The 16,838-nt window shown below is 39.1% G+C and overlaps 1 protein-coding gene across 18 annotated transcripts in view; it reads left to right on the top strand.

Annotated features, from left to right (window-relative positions):
* L3MBTL3 (L3MBTL histone methyl-lysine binding protein 3) overlaps window positions 1–16,838 on the top strand; it is a 112,494-nt gene that overhangs the window by 9,758 nt on the left and 85,898 nt on the right. For all 18 annotated transcript variants that reach the window (XM_070223805.1, XM_023651059.2, XM_005596919.4 and 15 more), the window contains one exon: window positions 11,413–11,529. In XM_070223805.1, the coding sequence (XP_070079906.1) occupies window positions 11,428–11,529 (102 nt within the window). In that variant the 5' untranslated portion in view covers window positions 11,413–11,427. The remainder of the gene's footprint in view (window positions 1–11,412; window positions 11,530–16,838) is intronic.

The following is a 16,838-nucleotide window of genomic DNA, read 5'->3' on the forward strand; positions in this document are numbered from 1 at the left end:
TAAGTGCATATTTTGCATAAGCATAGCAATATCTGTGTCAGGCAGGTTCCTGTTCTTTTTATGCCCTTTGAATCCCTCTGATGGGTGTGCAGTTTCTATTATTACTCTCCTCGTGTAGTGTGTTGATGATACGATAGCCCTTTTAAGGATGTTTCTGCCTTAAATTGACATAGCTTACAGTCTGTATATTGAAAGTGAACTTCAAATAAAAAGCGTTTGATGAGAGTATATTAACTATGCCATAGGCCTGCTCACGTCAGGTTGCGATTTCATTTTCTATGTACATTTTTTTTCTTGAAAGGCATTTTTCGTTTTCTGTTCCTCCTTTAGAGGAAGTAAGTAGGTTAGGCCACAGAATCTCAAATAATTCATCCTTCTTACTGTAACAAACGGAAGGGCAGGAAGTGGAGATTTTGAAGAGGTTGCCATTCGTGACTACCCTTTGCATATAATCTCCATGGAGAAGATGTAGCACATTAGATAAACCATTGCTACTTTATGTTGGGTGGTTCTCCTTAAAGTGTGGCCAGTAGATACAAGGGGAGTGTGTTTAAGAAAATATCAGTAAGAAGGAACCATCCTGATGACCGATTTCATATTTAAAGAAAGCAGAGCTTATTTACCATTCAGGCGTCTTCTGTATAAGGATAGATGTGGACAGAAGACCTAGATTTTCAAGGATTTGTTCTTGAGAATCTTGATGCTACTGAGATTTACGTTCTCGCGTTGAAATAATCTCAAGTTTTGCCTGCCTAAAATCTATGAATTTGGGCCCTTGGGGCAAAATTTCACATCTCTCCATAGCAGATCAGAGTTCTTCTCAGGCAGGGTGAGTAGACTATCAAAGCTGCTATCTGTCAGGCTTGATTTGAAAGGAAAATTTTTCTTTGTAACGATATGTGTTTGTCGAGAGATGCTTCAAGTGTGAGTTCAGGTTTTTCTCTTGTCCTTATTGAATAAGCCTGTTTAAGAGGTTTGAATTTAACTTCTTTTGATGTGTTCTCCACTGACACTTAAATGAGGAGAGTTTCTTGGAGCGGTAATGTTATGCTTCTGCCAAAGAGGTAAATAAATACTTAGCAGCTTAGTTGTTAGTTAGAATTTTCACTGGAGAATATGATATAGATGGACAAATGAAGATCTTCTCATTTCCCCTCTGCCCAAACCCCGCCCACAGTTAGTCTGTTGCATTTTCCCCTCATCTTTGATTCATTCATTTGATAAATTTTGTTGATACCTACCATGGATATTCACAAGAGATAAAGAAATGAATAGAGCAAGTCCCTTTCCTTCAAAGCCTTCTCTAAGTGGATGATCATGCTACAATGTAATAAATGTGTTTATTTAATACAATGTATTAAATTGAGGTATAGATCCTGTCTTCTCAGCCCATCTTCTCCTGGCATCTCACATACTATACTCTAGTTCTCATACAGAGAAAGACTCTCAGCGTAGTCCTCCTCGTCCCCTTTGGGGAGGATCCATAGCTTTCGTCTCTCTCTCTCTGCTGGCCTCTTGCTGCAGTCTCTCACTGTGCTTTCTGTTCGCCTCTGTGCCAGCTTTCTTGAACACAGGTCCTGGAACCACAGTTGGTATGTGAGGAAGCTTTTATGCCTCCTCAGCAGGAAGGTCACCAATGACCCAGTCTTGGGTTGTTATTCAGAGATTATGTCCTTCTTACTTTTTTGGTTGTTAAAATGTTCTTTTCTTTATAAGAGCTTGGCAAAACGAATGGTTGTTGACTTTGCCTCAGTTTCAATTCATTTTGAAATTTTCCTTGTCCATGAAATCCCGGAGTCTTACCACGTTCTTAACACCCCGCTTTTCCCTTGCTTCACCTCTGGACTCCTGAGGCATCAGATAGGCTTCATGGCCTTTGCACGGTTATCATTCCTCTGCGCGGGTTGTGCTTCAGACATCTGGTGAACCGCTGCTTGGAGGGAATGCGGACACCGGAGAGCAGCTCGTTTTCTTTTCTTGAGAATAGCTGTAGCTGTTGTGTACCGTGTCCATTATGTGCAAAACACTTTAACATGCATCATTAAAATTTTTTTTACTTCTCTATGAAGTAGATGTTCCAGTTCCAGTTTACAGATGAAGGAGCCTAAGGCTTGAGAGCCTGTGCTTTTCACCACTACACTGGATCAGCTTCTGTGTCGACTAAAATATAACGTGTTGTGCCCTGTGGTAGCGTCTGAGGGGCACTGTCTTGGGAGGTAAAAGTCTGTTTCTTGGCTGAGTGACCTCAATTTTCTCATCTGTAAGATGTTATCAGTCTTAAGAGGTAGTTGTGAGGGTCAAATAGGCTGGTATTGGTGAGGTCCTTTAAAATGACAAAGCCTGGGAGAAACCTGCTCCCGTGTGCCTGTATCCCTTTGATGTGTGTTAGACTTGTTACTTTTGTCTGATTACCCCTTTGTGGCCTTGTGTTTGTGGGTATGTGAATTCTCCCCTATAGGCTGTGTATGTCTGGCATCATGAAGGTACAAAGGAGGCCACCAGAAAGTAAATCAGAAAACTGTAGACAGGTCTTAGGAGGCGGGGTCCTGTCTTCTCAGGATCACTTTCTCCCCCTGGACTTAAAGGAGTACTGTCCAGAGGGAATTCCCCAGGATTAGGCCTACAAATCTCAACAGTTGGATGCGGGCTGGGGACCAGGCCAGAAGGTAGCATCCCTGTAGGTGACTGGAACCTGGAGATGAAGAGATTCTGTCTTGTAAAACACTACCTATTTTCATGTTATTTCTGAATTTATTTTCCAGAGCATAGCATTTCCAGAAGTGGGGAGGGGGGTTCCGTAGACCTCGATGTACTGTGATGCTAGAGTCGCTTTGGCCCGGGCAGCATTTGGCACATGGCCGCACCGCTGCTGATGTGCACGGTCCGTCTCCCAAAGACCCCGCGGCTATTACCCATCCTTTCACCACAGAAGTTTTTGCCATGGGACATGAATAAATGTTCTCCTAAAAGTTGTGTTTTTGGAGGCAGACTTTGGGAATTGTTGCCCTAGCCTTTCCTCTAGTCTTGTTTAGATGCCTTAGCCTGACCTACGATGTGTGATCGGACCAGGGTGGTGGCAAAGAGAACCTGGCCTTCAGGCCCACCTCCCTCCCCATATGGTAAACGCTTCTCCATGACTTCAAAGGTAGTATTGTTCTATTAAGAAAACTAGCAGTGTTTTCTGGAGCCGTGTGAATATGAAATATCATTATTAACAATAAAACATCTACTTTTTTTCTTTTTAAAGATTGGCACCTGAGCTAACAACAGTTGCCAATCTTTTTTTTCTTTTTCCTGCTTTTTCTCCCCCAAATCCTCCCAGTACATAGTGGTATATTTTTTAGTTGTGGGTCCTTCTAGTTGTGGCATGTGGGACGCCGCTTCACCGTGGCCTGACAAGCGGTGCCATGTCCGCGTTCAGGATCTGAGCCAGCGAAACCCCGGGCCGCCGAAGCAGAGCGCGGGAACTTAACCACCCAGCCACGGGGCCGGCCCCTAAAACATCTACTTTTATATGGTGATCTTGACATCTAGTGATAGAGATTTGAATACAAGTGGCCTACCACAAAAAAGGCTATTGAAATGAAATTAAATGAGAGGGAAAAAAAGACACGTAATTTTTTTAAGGTCACTGAGCAGCTCCCATGAACTCGAATAATTGTTAAACTAGATAATTATAATAAAAAGTTAACATTTTGTTGACTCTTGCTATGTGATAGGTGCTGTGCTAGGGTACTACCTGGCTTATCCCAAAGAATCCTCACCATTGCCCAATGGGGACAGGCTCTGTTAGTCTCCACACTTTACAGACGGGAAAATTGAGACTTCAAGAGATTAATTGGTCCAGGGTCACAGAGTAGGTAATTGTCAAACTTTGGAAAGTGAATTGAAGAGGAGGAAAGGAAGGAATTGATTTAGGAGAAGGTGAGAGATGGCGAGTTTTGAGGACGGTCCATGAAATATTTGATTTGCGCCTATGAAAGGATGACAAGGAGCAGGGTGGGTTGGGGTGGGGAGGCTCAAAGCAGTTTTATATGCCAATTAATGAGGTGTTTAGCAGAAGGGAGAGGCCTTTTAGATGATATTACCGAATAATGACATTTAGGACTTTTTGTGCGTCACAATGTGCCAGATACAGCATTTGGAAAGTACACGGAAAGCCGACTTCAGTTGTTGGTATTAAAGTGGGCATCACAGCCGCAAGGCATTGGATTCCCACAGTGGAGGCTACCTTCTCATTGCTGTATATCTCAGTGCTGTCTGTCTTCTACATGCTTATCATTTTTGTTTGGTTCATGATAATGATTTCAGGGTTAGCATTCCTGACGCACTCTTTACAAAAGATATGTTGCCCTCTTGGCTGAAACTGGTAAGTTTAGTCTGTGGACACTTGGTACTGATATCTCAGACTTGTCATCTGAATGATGAAATTTTAGTCTGATTCGCAGGTGCTGCTTTTGAGGTGAGGTCTGTCCCCGTTTTATAACCACTCCCAACTCAGCTGTATCATCTATGTACCTTATTTTTGAAAAATGCATCTGTTAACCATAAAGCTATAAAATTCAACTCTAAAAAAAATGCAACTGAAAAATTACTAAAACTATTTAACAGGTCTTAGTGAACATTGTTACCATTCTTTTAAATATCATAATTGAAAACAATGGTTTGAGCAGGAATGGCCAGGCTACAGTTAGTACCCTTTCTTAGTAATCTTTATTTCTCACCTTATCTGCAGATGCAGACTTTTGGGTTATAGGCAAGGCTCACCCTTTCACTTTATGTTTGAGCATCCTGGATTGGGTTGCTTATCTTTCAGGGGCCTGCTATCTTCTCCTCTTCTCAGCCCCAGGCAGGCTCTTCACCTTGAATGTGCTCTAGGATGTCTGCACCGGGGGAGTGCATGCCCCTCACTCTGAGCCACTGTTTTATCCGCTTGTGGCAGATATGAGAAAAGAAATTGTAGGAAGGGCATGCAAACTCTGTTACCTCTAGTCAAAATAAAATATGGTAGAATCTTGACATTTGTGAGGGATGTTTCCCAAGACCATCGCCAGTTCTCAGCTTGCAAAAATCATTGTAGCACATAATTCCTTCCTTCAAATTACTGAAGTATAACTGAAAAATGTAAATGATCTCTCTAGCCCTAAACTACTTATCTTACTTGATGAGCAATTTTTGTACTGTCTGGAGCACTTATTGAAACAAATTCACACGTCTTTTCTACTTATTTCCTTTTGGAGCACTTGGTCGTTTTGTTCACACAATGTGTCTGAGTCATCATTGCATTTGACATTTCAGTCTTTAATTTATCTGCAACTTCTATTTTGTGGCCAGGACCGATCAGTTTCATAACCATTTCCACATTCCCCTCATTCTGTCATCGACACTAGAATCAACTAGCAGTTAATTTTGTTTGTTTCATTTTTTAACAAGAAACAGAGTTTTTATCACCTTATTTCCGGTGGCCATAGCATGAAGACTAAACAGTCTGACTAAGAGCATACCTGGACCTTGACCGGTCCTGGTGACTTGCTGTTGCCCCTCAGCTTTATGGGTGTGTGAATCAGAATCATCTCTGCAAGATGACAGATTACCAAGTGTCATGGGAGCTTCAGATGTCACTCAAGTATGGTAGAAACCATGAATTGTCTGCGAATGCCAAGGATCTACTGTATATTTTTGGTACCTGGCTTGTGGAGAAGTGGACCCTACCCTTCCTTTCCTTGTTGACTTGTGGAGCTGATACATTTGCATATATAGTTACATACCTACTAGTTAAATTGCCCAAGAGCTTTGGGTAAGTTGATTTCCCTTAGTGTCTTCTAGGCTATAGCTTTAGTTGTTGGCATCAATAACAGACTAAGTATTTTTATGGGAAGATATCCCTTTCATAACATAACTATTGTAAATAAACATGAAATAGGATTTTAAAATATATTTTTTATTAATCTTTTTCTTTAAAAAAATTTTTTTTTAAACATTCAGCAGGTACAAAGAGTGAACAGAGAGAAGTTTCCTTCCCATGACTGTCTTTCTGCAAACCATTACCCGTTCCTGGAGCAGCCAGGGTTACCAGTTTAGGACAGTCCTTGCAGAGATGGTCTATGCACATACAAGCAATACACATATATGCCCACTTTTGTTTTACACAAATAGTAGCATATAGTTTCTATATCTTGTGTAAAATTAGTAGTATTAATGGTATCTTGGAGCTCTTTCTGTATCGGAATGTTGAGAGCTTCCTCATCATCTTTTCACAATGGCATTATGTACCATTGTATGGATGTACTGCAGTGGCCTTAATTGATGGAGGTTTGAGTTGTTTCCAATTTTTTGATATTATGAATAGAGACATAGTCAGTGAATACCCTTTCACGTTTTTCCTTTTATACATATGTGCAAGTATCTATAGAATACATTTCTAGAGGTAGAATTGCTGAGTTGGAGGATATGTTCTTGAGAATTGATCAACAGCAAAAGAGGTCATTTTGATTTCTGATGCCACCATCAATGTATGAGAAGGCCTGCTTCCCCATATTCTCATAACATAGGATTTTGGAATGTAAAATATTAACTAATTTCATCGTCCCCTAGTGTTTTGAGATTACTAGTGGTCTTGGTAGGTTGGGGCTTCCAGGGGTTTATTTACATGAGAGATTGAGGAAGTTCATCGTTAGATACACTATCCCAAGGGAGAGTCAAGTCGCACAGCTTTTGTTTGGAGACAAGCAGTGACGCAGGAGAGAGATGCAGGAGGTAATTCCGAGGGCAGTGTTATATGTCATTTAGTCTGTCCTCCAGCCCTTTTGGAAGCTGAGGGCAAGAAGATCGTAATAAAAATTAGTAAAAGCTAAAGTAAGCTGTTTCATAGAAGAGGAACTTTGGGAGTGTAATATGTTTACATGGGTACCAGCAGTAATGGGCTCTGCCTTCAGTAGAGTCAGCTCCTTGATGAGGCATCCATAATGGGCATTGGTAGGAGCACACTGGATGTCAGTGCTCTTGATTTTAGCCAGTGTCAGCCGTGACATGTCTGTTAGTGGGAATCAAAAGCTGCGTTGGTACATTTGCTGGACATCTGAACACCAAAGCCATCCCTTTTGACATCAGCAGTGCCTGGAAACCCTTAGAACTTAGAAGTGATTACGAGGAAAATGGTGGATCTGTCTGATAGTACAGAAGGCCCATCATGGTGCATTTTTAAGATATTTCCTTAGGAAATCTCAGCACCCTTCACGAGAGATTTTGGCTGAGATTTTCTGCAGAATGAGAAATACTGTTTCTAACTTGTATTCTGAGTGACTATTGCCTACCTGCTTTTTATGGCCCATGGAATACAGGTTATACGTGGGATTATGGAATAATGCCAGGTGATAATTAAAGAAAACATAAAACAGGGCGTTTCTAAGTACTAAAAAAAACTTTGCTTAACTCTTAGAAACATGATTTGTTGAATTGACATCTTGACAATTACCAACACGTTGTCAGTCATATTTTACCACTTCACCCCTTGATTAATTTATAGCAAGTTCCTCATTACATCATTTCGTCGGTCAATTTCAGTTTGTATCTCCAAAATACAATAAAGAACTCTCCTTTTAAAAATACATACTGGGACTGGGGCTGGCCCCGTGGCCGAGTGGTTAAGTTCGTGCACTCCGTTGCAGGCGGCCCAGTGTTTCGTCAGTTCGAATCCTGGGCGCGGACATGGCACTGCTCATCGGACCACACTGAGGCAGCGTCCCGCATACCACAACTAGAAGGACCCATAACTAAGAATATACAACTATGTACCGGGGGGCTTTGGGGAGAAAAAGGAAAAAATAAAATCTTAAAAAAAAAAAAATACATACTGGGACTGGCCCAGTAGCACAGCGATTAAGTTTGCACGTTATGCTTTGGTGGCCTGGGGTTCGCCGGTTAGGATCCTGGGTGCGGACATGGCACTGCTCATCAAGCCATGCTGTGGCAGGCGTCCACATATAAAGTAGAGTAAGATAGGCACGGATGTTAGCTCAGGGCCAGTCTTCCTCAGCAAAAAGAGGAGGATTGGTGGCAGATGTTAGCTCAGGTCTAATCTTTCCCCCAAAAAGAAAAAGAAAATACATACCATCATCATCTCTTTAAAAAAAACGACAGTATTTCTCTAATATCATCAAATATCCAGTTGGCATTCATGCTTCCTTTCCTGTCTAATCTTCTTTTTTTTAATAGTCTAAATCATGATTTAAGCAAGATCTATGAATTGTGATACTGTGATTTGTTAGTCTCTTAAATCTCCTTTAATCTAAATTTCAAATTTCCTCCTCCAAATGTTTTTTTATTCCTTTCCATTTTTTTTTAATATGTGGAAAAAACCAAGTTTTTATCCTGTACAGTAGTGGCTTTAAGATTTCTTGGTCTCAGGTCTCCTTTACAGTCTTAAAAATGATTGAAAACCCAGAAGAGATATTATTTGCGTAAATTATATCTGTCAATATTTACTGTATTAGAAATTAGAATAGATAATTTGAACTATTTATTTAAAAATAGTAGTAAATCCATTAAGTTAGTATATGTAAGCATAATTTTTATGAAACATAAACATAGTTTCCAAAATTAAAAAAAATATGAGAGAAGTGGTGCTATTTTACATTTTTGCAAATCTCTTTATTGTCTGGATTAATAGAAGGTAGCTGCCTTTTCCTCTCTGCTTGTGTGTTCAACCTGTTGCTGGATGTTGTTTTGATTGAAGTATGTGGAGAAAACCTGCTTCTTGCAGATACAGGGTTGGAGAAGTGAGGAGTGTTTCAAGTCTTTTAATTTAGTGGTGGACGTTCTTCTTTGATACACCACCAAAACTTGACAAGGGGTAGTTTCTTAAAGGTTAGTTGCAGTGTGCAATTTGAAACCTATCAGTGAGCTTTTCACGTTCTGTTACATTAAAATCCATTGGTCTGTCTTGCACTTGGAGTGGTTCTATCACCTATGCATAATTTTGCAACATCAAGCATTGGACATTTGGAAAATACTGCTTCACCAAGTTACGCAGATCGTCCAAATGTTGACATATTTCATTATGAAATATTTTAAAAATCATACGCATTAATATCACCACCCATCTCCTTAGAAAAGAAGTTATTGGGAAGCTGTCAAGCTCATGGTGGTAGACACAGGTTTTCCAAAATTCTGATTTTCCCTTGAATGCTCAAATGTTATCATTAGCAACAAATACTGTCAGTGTTTTCTTTGATGTGAAAGACTCACTTCGTTTATTTTTGACAAAATATTTGCCAAATATCCAAACCTGAATAAACCTAGTTTGTTAAATAAAAATGGCATTCCCTGAAAACAGCTTGTTGAGCTTGCCTTCCAGGCAATTCACAAGTGCTTTTCCCTGGGACACCCATGGTACTTTGGCATGCCCAGGTGCTTGATGTTTCATCACACAGAATGTTAAAGATGTATATCCAAATATCAAGACTTCATAAAATTTATTATTTTGGCTTTGTCAAGGAAGTCCAGGATGGTCTTTAATAATATATGGTGGTAAAAACAACGACTCCTACTGCACCTGGGGGCTGCTGCCTCTGCAGTTTACCCGGTTTGCTTTTGCACCATCAATGCACATGTCAACATAATGAAGAAGGCAAATAATCTGTTAGTATTTTTATGCAAATAGTTTTGACTTCTTGGACCTTTTGAAAGGGTCCCAGGGCTCCCCCAGGATCTGTGCACCACACTCTGAGAAACGTTGCTAAAGAATTTCTGACAGTCCGAATTCTCCTGCTTTTATCGTTTTGGTGTGATTTAACATGTTCCTTTGCCTCTGGTATTTCTGTAAATAGACTTAATCAGATTAGCTTTGATTTCATTTTTTTCTGGCAAGACTACCTCGTATTTGGTGTTGGGCTTGCATTCTCAGCAGCCATTGATGGTCGTTGTCTGGAGCATTAATTTCTTAAGGGTTGCAAATGGTAGTGTTTCAGTTCTGTCATCCCTTCTTTATGTATTAGGAGGAATTTTTTCCTAAAAGGAAACTTCCTTTCTACCCTGAGATATAATTCACGTAGATGTCGTGTGATATAAGCGGGATAAATCCTTGTTTCTTTTTCCAAATAATGAGTTGGTTCCCTTGCACCCCCGACAAGTGATCAATGAGGTGTTCTTGGTTTTTTATTTTTTTGTTTTGAATATCCTCGTGAACCTGTGGATTTAAATTTATTTGATGTATGTCAAATCACTGCATCTAGTATCCTTGCCTTGGCTAGCAGGAGCCTCATCAGGTTGGCTTCTGAGTTCTTTTGATATAACCTCCGTTATCCTTATAGCGTCCTTGCTTCTTGGTTTGACACGATGTTTCAGGCTTATCCTGTACATATTTCCTGCCACTGAATAGAAATCAGCTTCCTTGAGAAGACCTTCCAGAAATGATACTTAGAGACCACAATCTGAGCACTTGGCTGCTCATTCATTGGTTATTTATAGACTTCTTTAATGGACAAAGCTAGAAAATATGCATATGTTTTTACAGATAAAATGCATCATGAATCACACTGATACTTCCATTCAAATTTAGGACCCATCTGTCTTTCATCACTTGTCAATGACACCAACATACTTACTTGTTTGTTTTATCCCATGCTACGCAGACAACAGTGTCAGAGTAACAATAGCAGTACCACTACTAACAATATGATGGTGGAAAATAGTTTGTTTTGCAATTTAAAAAAAAGAAAGTGAAAAGCGTTATTATGGTTTAGCTAGCTGAATTGGTTATCTTAATGGAGTCTTATTATTGGTGTTTACATTTTGAGACTGTTTTCCTGTTTCCCAGAACATCAGACTGGCAGATTTTTCCACTGAATTCAATAAATCAATTTATTGAACGAATCCATCACACCGTCTATTCATTGTATTGACACAGCAAACTGGGTTGACACATTTAGTGTAGATGACAGTCAATAATGGACTAGAATTTCTATTTCTTTTTTATTATCTAAGTGGCTTCTTTTTTATTAATATTTTATATTAATTCCATCCGCAATCCATACCTACTCTCTTTTCAATGTCTTAAAACAGTAAAAACTACTTAGAGGGAAAGGAATTCTATTCACATGGCATCATGATTTTCTGTTTTAAGTCTATATGCTATGAAACAATGAATTCCTTTTCTTTGTAAGAATAGATAAAATTTACTGCAACGCTTTTTAACTGAGAATTTTTTTTATTTTTTCTTCTATAATTTACTGTGGCTTGCACTAGAAAAAATGTTAATGATATTTTTGAAGCAGTTATTTCTAGATCTATGGATATGGGATATTGTGGTCAAGAAAAATTATGTAATTAAGAGAAACTGAAGTAATGACCACGAAAATAAAAACTGGTCTAATTTGGAATATTTAGTGATGTGCCTTTTTTCCCCCTTTCCAGGTTAAAAACTAAATCATGACTGACTCTGCCTCTAGCACAAGTGGTCAAGAGTTTGATGTCTTCAGTGTTATGGACTGGAAAGATGGAGTAGGCACCTTACCGGGAAGTGACTTAAAGGTGAGCTCTCTTTGTAACATATTGTTATACATGTGTGTGCATCTGTGTGTGTTTATTGTTAAAATAAACTTGAACAGTACATATGTGAAGTAAGAATTAAAAGCGTTAAGTGTAATACTGTAGGTTTTATATGATGCTTAGACTTCTACAGTAAACTCTCAAGACAATTTGAAATGCTGATGCCTTTGTCAGTGGGGTAGAGGACTAAGGAATATTTTGGCAGCATGTGCTCATTTTGCAGAAACTGAGTCATAGCTTCAAGGAGGATCATCTCAATTTTGACTCTATTGGGATGGCCAATAAACGTGGAAATGGTAGAGTTAGAAGACCTGGCTTCATATATCTTGCAGTAATGGGCTTTGTAACTTTAACTGAATAACCACACTCCCTGTGTCCTAGTTTTCTCATTTAAAAACTGAGTAATGCTAAAATATTGAATAAACAGGACTATTCTCCCTTAAATTATTTATACTATAAATATGGAGTTTATGTAATTTCTTGTTCAGAAGCTGCCCCTTTCTGTGCGCCAGGCTGCTTTTGTAGACATGAGGACTCTCTTCAGAGAGCCGTGCTTCAGGCTGCTCCTCTTCCCCTGCGCCCCAGCCCTACTCAGGACCACCCACGTCTACTGCCCTGTGAGGCCTGGTTACACGGCACCCATCTGGGAAGCCAACCACCCCCACCTGTCGTTTCTCATTTGCTTTTGCTCTGATCCTATCTCTGGGACCTTGAACCTGTCTGTGGCCCTTTAGACTTTGTGTTTGTACTTGTCACTCAGGTGTTTGAACTTCCCATCTCGCTAACTGTCTGTCCCTTGGCTTGGCGTCTCAAATGCTTGGTGTTCTGGCCTGTCTTGAATAGAAATTCCTGCTCTCTAATATTGACCTCTTGAGATCCAGTCCCTTTTAGTGGCTACTTGACAAGTATCTCAGCCAAGCTTGTCCTGGTTCATCTTCAGTGGTGAGATTTGGACAATCTGTCATTGGAAAAAAACTTTGGTTTTGGTTGCGTTAGGTTTAACTGAGTGCAATTTGCTGACATAGCTATCTGAGTTTAGCTGCACAAAAATATGACAGTGAGGTTTAATGAAATCTGGAGAAGAGATTTAGTTTTTAGTTTTAGTTTTGCGTGACCTTGAACAAGTCAGTCTCTCTGGGCCAGTTTCCTCTTCAGTAAAATAAGGAATTAAATGAATACTGAGGATTTTATCTGCTCTAACAGTCTCCAAATGTTCATCTGGATTAGATATAATGGAAATAGAGTGCTGAAAGTTTTGAGAAAGAAAAACTGTTTCCAGACTCTGATAATGTCAGCCACATATTAGCTACATGAGCTCTGTCAGGTTATTTAAATTCCCTAAAGTTTCAGAATCTTTATCTGTAAAATGGGAATACAGGATCTGAGTCATAAAGTGGTTATGAAGATTGAAAAAATATGTAATATAAAAAATATGTAAAACACTTAAATTGTCTTTTCTGACTTTGTGATACATTATATAAACTGCTGTTTTTTTATTGCTTCATTCGCTTATTTTTCTTGTTCATTTTTATCCCTTCTCAGTGGCTTCTTTTTGGTGTCAGATGGATGATGAAGTTTCTAACTTTTGTTTAGTTAGATTTTGACGATAGAGTGACATTTCCATCCCTAAGAAGCGTAGATTGCCTGAAGGTTTTCTAAGCAGTGGATTTTAGGAATTAACCTACTACTTTTATTAAGGCAATCAGGTAATTAAGCCACTTAGTGACTATTGTAAGCTGGATTATTTGATTTGACTTTTAGACTCCTCTAATTACCTGGGTAATTGCCGTGTATCCAGTTCACTTTCTGCCCTGTAGACAGTTTGACACCCCACTTCAAAAAGAAAATTTAGAAATTGTTTTGTACTTTATAACCCTTTTTATCTCAGGAGATTCACGGACTAGCCAGTTGATTATATTACTTAGGATTTCTAAATCACTTGCTCCTATTAAAATTCAAGTTGCTTAAGAGATCTGAGAAACTGATTTTTTACAAAATTAAGATGTTGGAAAGAACTTTGAATAAATCATGAAATTTACTCTCTCACATCATGCTTTGCCTATTTTACACTATTGAAGCTCCTGTATTTTAATTGGATAGGCACGTGGGTTTCCTAATAAACAGTGCACTACCCTGAGATAACCCACGGAAGTTAGTTCAGCCAATACACAGAGACTCAAGTCCTCATCCTGGGAACAGGTTTCTATATACTGCAGTTTATTGCCGTTTTGAAAGAACTTTTCTCTGTAAAAGCCCCCTGATTGCTGGCCGGTCAAGTTCTATCACTCCTTCTGCTGAAATCCTGTAGCAGTTGCCTGGATGTCTCCCAGTAAAGGTCAAACCCCTTAAGTTCACCACCGCCGTGTTGGCACGCTCTGGCCCCTACTCTCCTCTCTGGCTGCATCTCCTTCCACTCCTCAGTGCCACCCTGTTTCCTTTCTAGCCCAAACGGCCAGTTGAAGGTTCACTTCTTGGTTCCTTTGAACTGTTCCCCGTTGCTGGCATCCCTCTGCCCTGTCCACACTGGGCTCACTAACCCTTCTATAACCCTTATATAAAGCACGAGCAGCATCTTGTTTGGGTGCAGGAGTGCAAAGAATAGAGAACTTACTCTCTGATGAACACTTTGCCTGCATCTTTCAATTTAATTATGTTCTTTAACCTTTCGGAGGTAGTCTCTATCACTGTTGTCAGTTTACAGATGGGGAAACGGAGAGCCAGAGTGGCTAAGTCATTTGCTTAAGGTCCAGCAGTTACTGGCAGAACTGGGTCTTAAAACTAGGCTTTTCTAATTTTAAAATTGATTCGCTTATCACTGCTGTACCACAGTCTAACAAGACAAAACGTTTTCATATCAAAAGAGATGCGAGGAAAATGTTACAGCCAGTTAGAGGAGGTATTATCATAGCTGGAGGGGTCAGGAGGTTTTGGGAAGCAGATGTCATGTCACTTCATGTGCCTGAAAATAGGTAAGTGCTGCCTGAGGACGTTGAGGGGGCAGGGACCGGAGGAAGGAAGCAGGCGGGTCTCCAGAAGGACTGGCATAGGAACGTGCAGTGTCAAGGGAGAGCAGCTGCTGTCCTCTGGCCCTATTGACAATATTGTGGTCATTAACAAGGCATTTTGGCTTAAACAAGCTTTGGAAACTTTACCATTGCCTAATTTGTGTTTTTAAAACGCAAATTAGTATTCATAGGTTAATATCTCAAGGTCAGCCCTAAGAACAGGCAGGCAGTAAGTGGTAGTGGAAAGGGACGTGGTAGGGCTTCCCGTCCCTAAGCAGTTTCTCTGCCTGAACTTCTAATGGTGTCTGAAATTTATCCACAGAGAATTATTTCTCTGGGTCATAAGGATTTAGTTTTTTGGAGTCCCTCCATAACATGCAGATACACTCCTGAGAGCGATAGCATCTTATCTAGTAAGAATAGTTGCCACTTAACGGAGAGCCAGACTCTGCAGCAGCAGCAAAGAAGAACCCAACTGGAAAATTCACCACACTCTTAATGCACAGTTTCGCTTTGTCTTGACTAATGTTCAAATCAGATCATTAGTTACTAATATTCAAATTAGTTACCAAGTATCTTCTCCCATAAAACATATTGGTGAGTAAAACTCACACTTCAACATTGAAAATAATGAATCAAAAATAGTAACCTCAGCAGTGTCTTTTAATGATCTATGGTTAAAGACAGGAAAAAATAGGCAAAAGATCCTTGGCCTCTACAAGCAAAAATAAAGAAGAAAATTGAATCAGCTAAATGTAGTTCAAACCAAACAAACAGACAGAAACCTTTGCAACTGCTTATATATTTCAGGCATAATGGTTTCTGATTAACCTGGATTTATCCAGTAACAGAAAAAGTTACAAAGTCACCCAGTCTGTTTGATTTTTTTTAATAAATCCCTATTGTAAAGTTTATGATTTTAATATTCTTGGTTATAGAATGGAGTCACCTGATAAATTTTTATACTGCTTTTTAGATGTCTAGGTTAAAAGAACAGGTAACATTAAGAAAAAGAAATAAAAGTGGTAATATCAAGTTTCCATGGTTCCAGAACCATTTGTAAAAGCTTTACCGGTTTCAGAATGTGAGTGTTTTACTGGGGAAAAAAAAATATTAGGAAATGTGGCACTCTTTCTGGAATTCCAGCTGTGGGACTCCAGTTATGTTAGCAGCACCCAACAACCTATATTGTCCAACATTTTCTATGATAGTAGTAATATTGTGGAAGATACAGTAAATCCAAAGTGAGAAGCCAGAAAAAAAAATGTGATCCTGTATCTTTTTGCATATGATCGTATACTTTGGAAACACTTTCAGGTTAATTTTTGAGATAAAGTAACTTTGGTTAGAATAGATGTTCTTTATTTTTTCAGGGTCATAGGGTGCTTTTGAGAATATGATGAAATTTATGAACCCTATCCCCAGAAAAATAGATATGTGCCCATACCATCATTTTGCATTTATTTCATGGGATTCACCAACCCCTAAATCAATCCATGGATCCCTGGCTTACAGGGGTTCACTGTGTCCCTAAGTGTTATTACCTCTTGACTTTGTACTTAGGCTCTAGGTCAGTTACTAGCAATAAATATTAGGAGAAGGAAAAGATAATGGGATTAAATGTTGTATTGTGGGAATTTCACCTTTTAACTTTGAAAGTATTTGAGCCTAAAGCTTCCAGGTGTCAGAGGTCTGAAGTGTGATTTGAAAATTCCACTCAGTGCTGTTCTCCTCAGTGTTTGAGATGCACGGTGGCTTGCGGTTTAGCATAAATTTGGAAACTTAAGCCACAGGAGGCTTTCTGTGTAATGTAAATATTTGGTGCTATTTCTCGCATTTTGTATTTGCCTAATAAGTATAAATTAATGTCATCATATACAAATATAACCTTACTTGCCTGTACTGAATTATAAAGTTCATGCCTATTGGTTTTTTGGTTTTTGTAAAAATTTTCATTCAGAATTTATTTTGTCATATTCTTTAATATCATTAATTAATAATCATGGCTTGTTTTTTCTGCTCTTGCCCAGTAGATGGTACTGTCAGCTTTATTTTGGAATAGTCTATTCTCAGAGTTGATCATTTAAAAAAAATTTTTTTTTTCCACAAAGTAAAGTTATTTTTAGCTCCTTTCATTCCAGTTAACTTTTTGCTACCTCCTAGATTGACATTTTTAGGTGAACACACCTAACCAGGCATAGTCTACATGTGATACCTGGGAACTTGTATCTGGACATGTAATAGGGAGAAAATATTTCCCTTCCCTTATCTATTTCAACTTATTCA

Source organism: Equus caballus, chromosome 10 (assembly GCF_041296265.1).
Source record: "Equus caballus isolate H_3958 breed thoroughbred chromosome 10, TB-T2T, whole genome shotgun sequence".
In the NCBI taxonomy this organism is placed as follows: domain Eukaryota; kingdom Metazoa; phylum Chordata; class Mammalia; order Perissodactyla; family Equidae; genus Equus; species Equus caballus.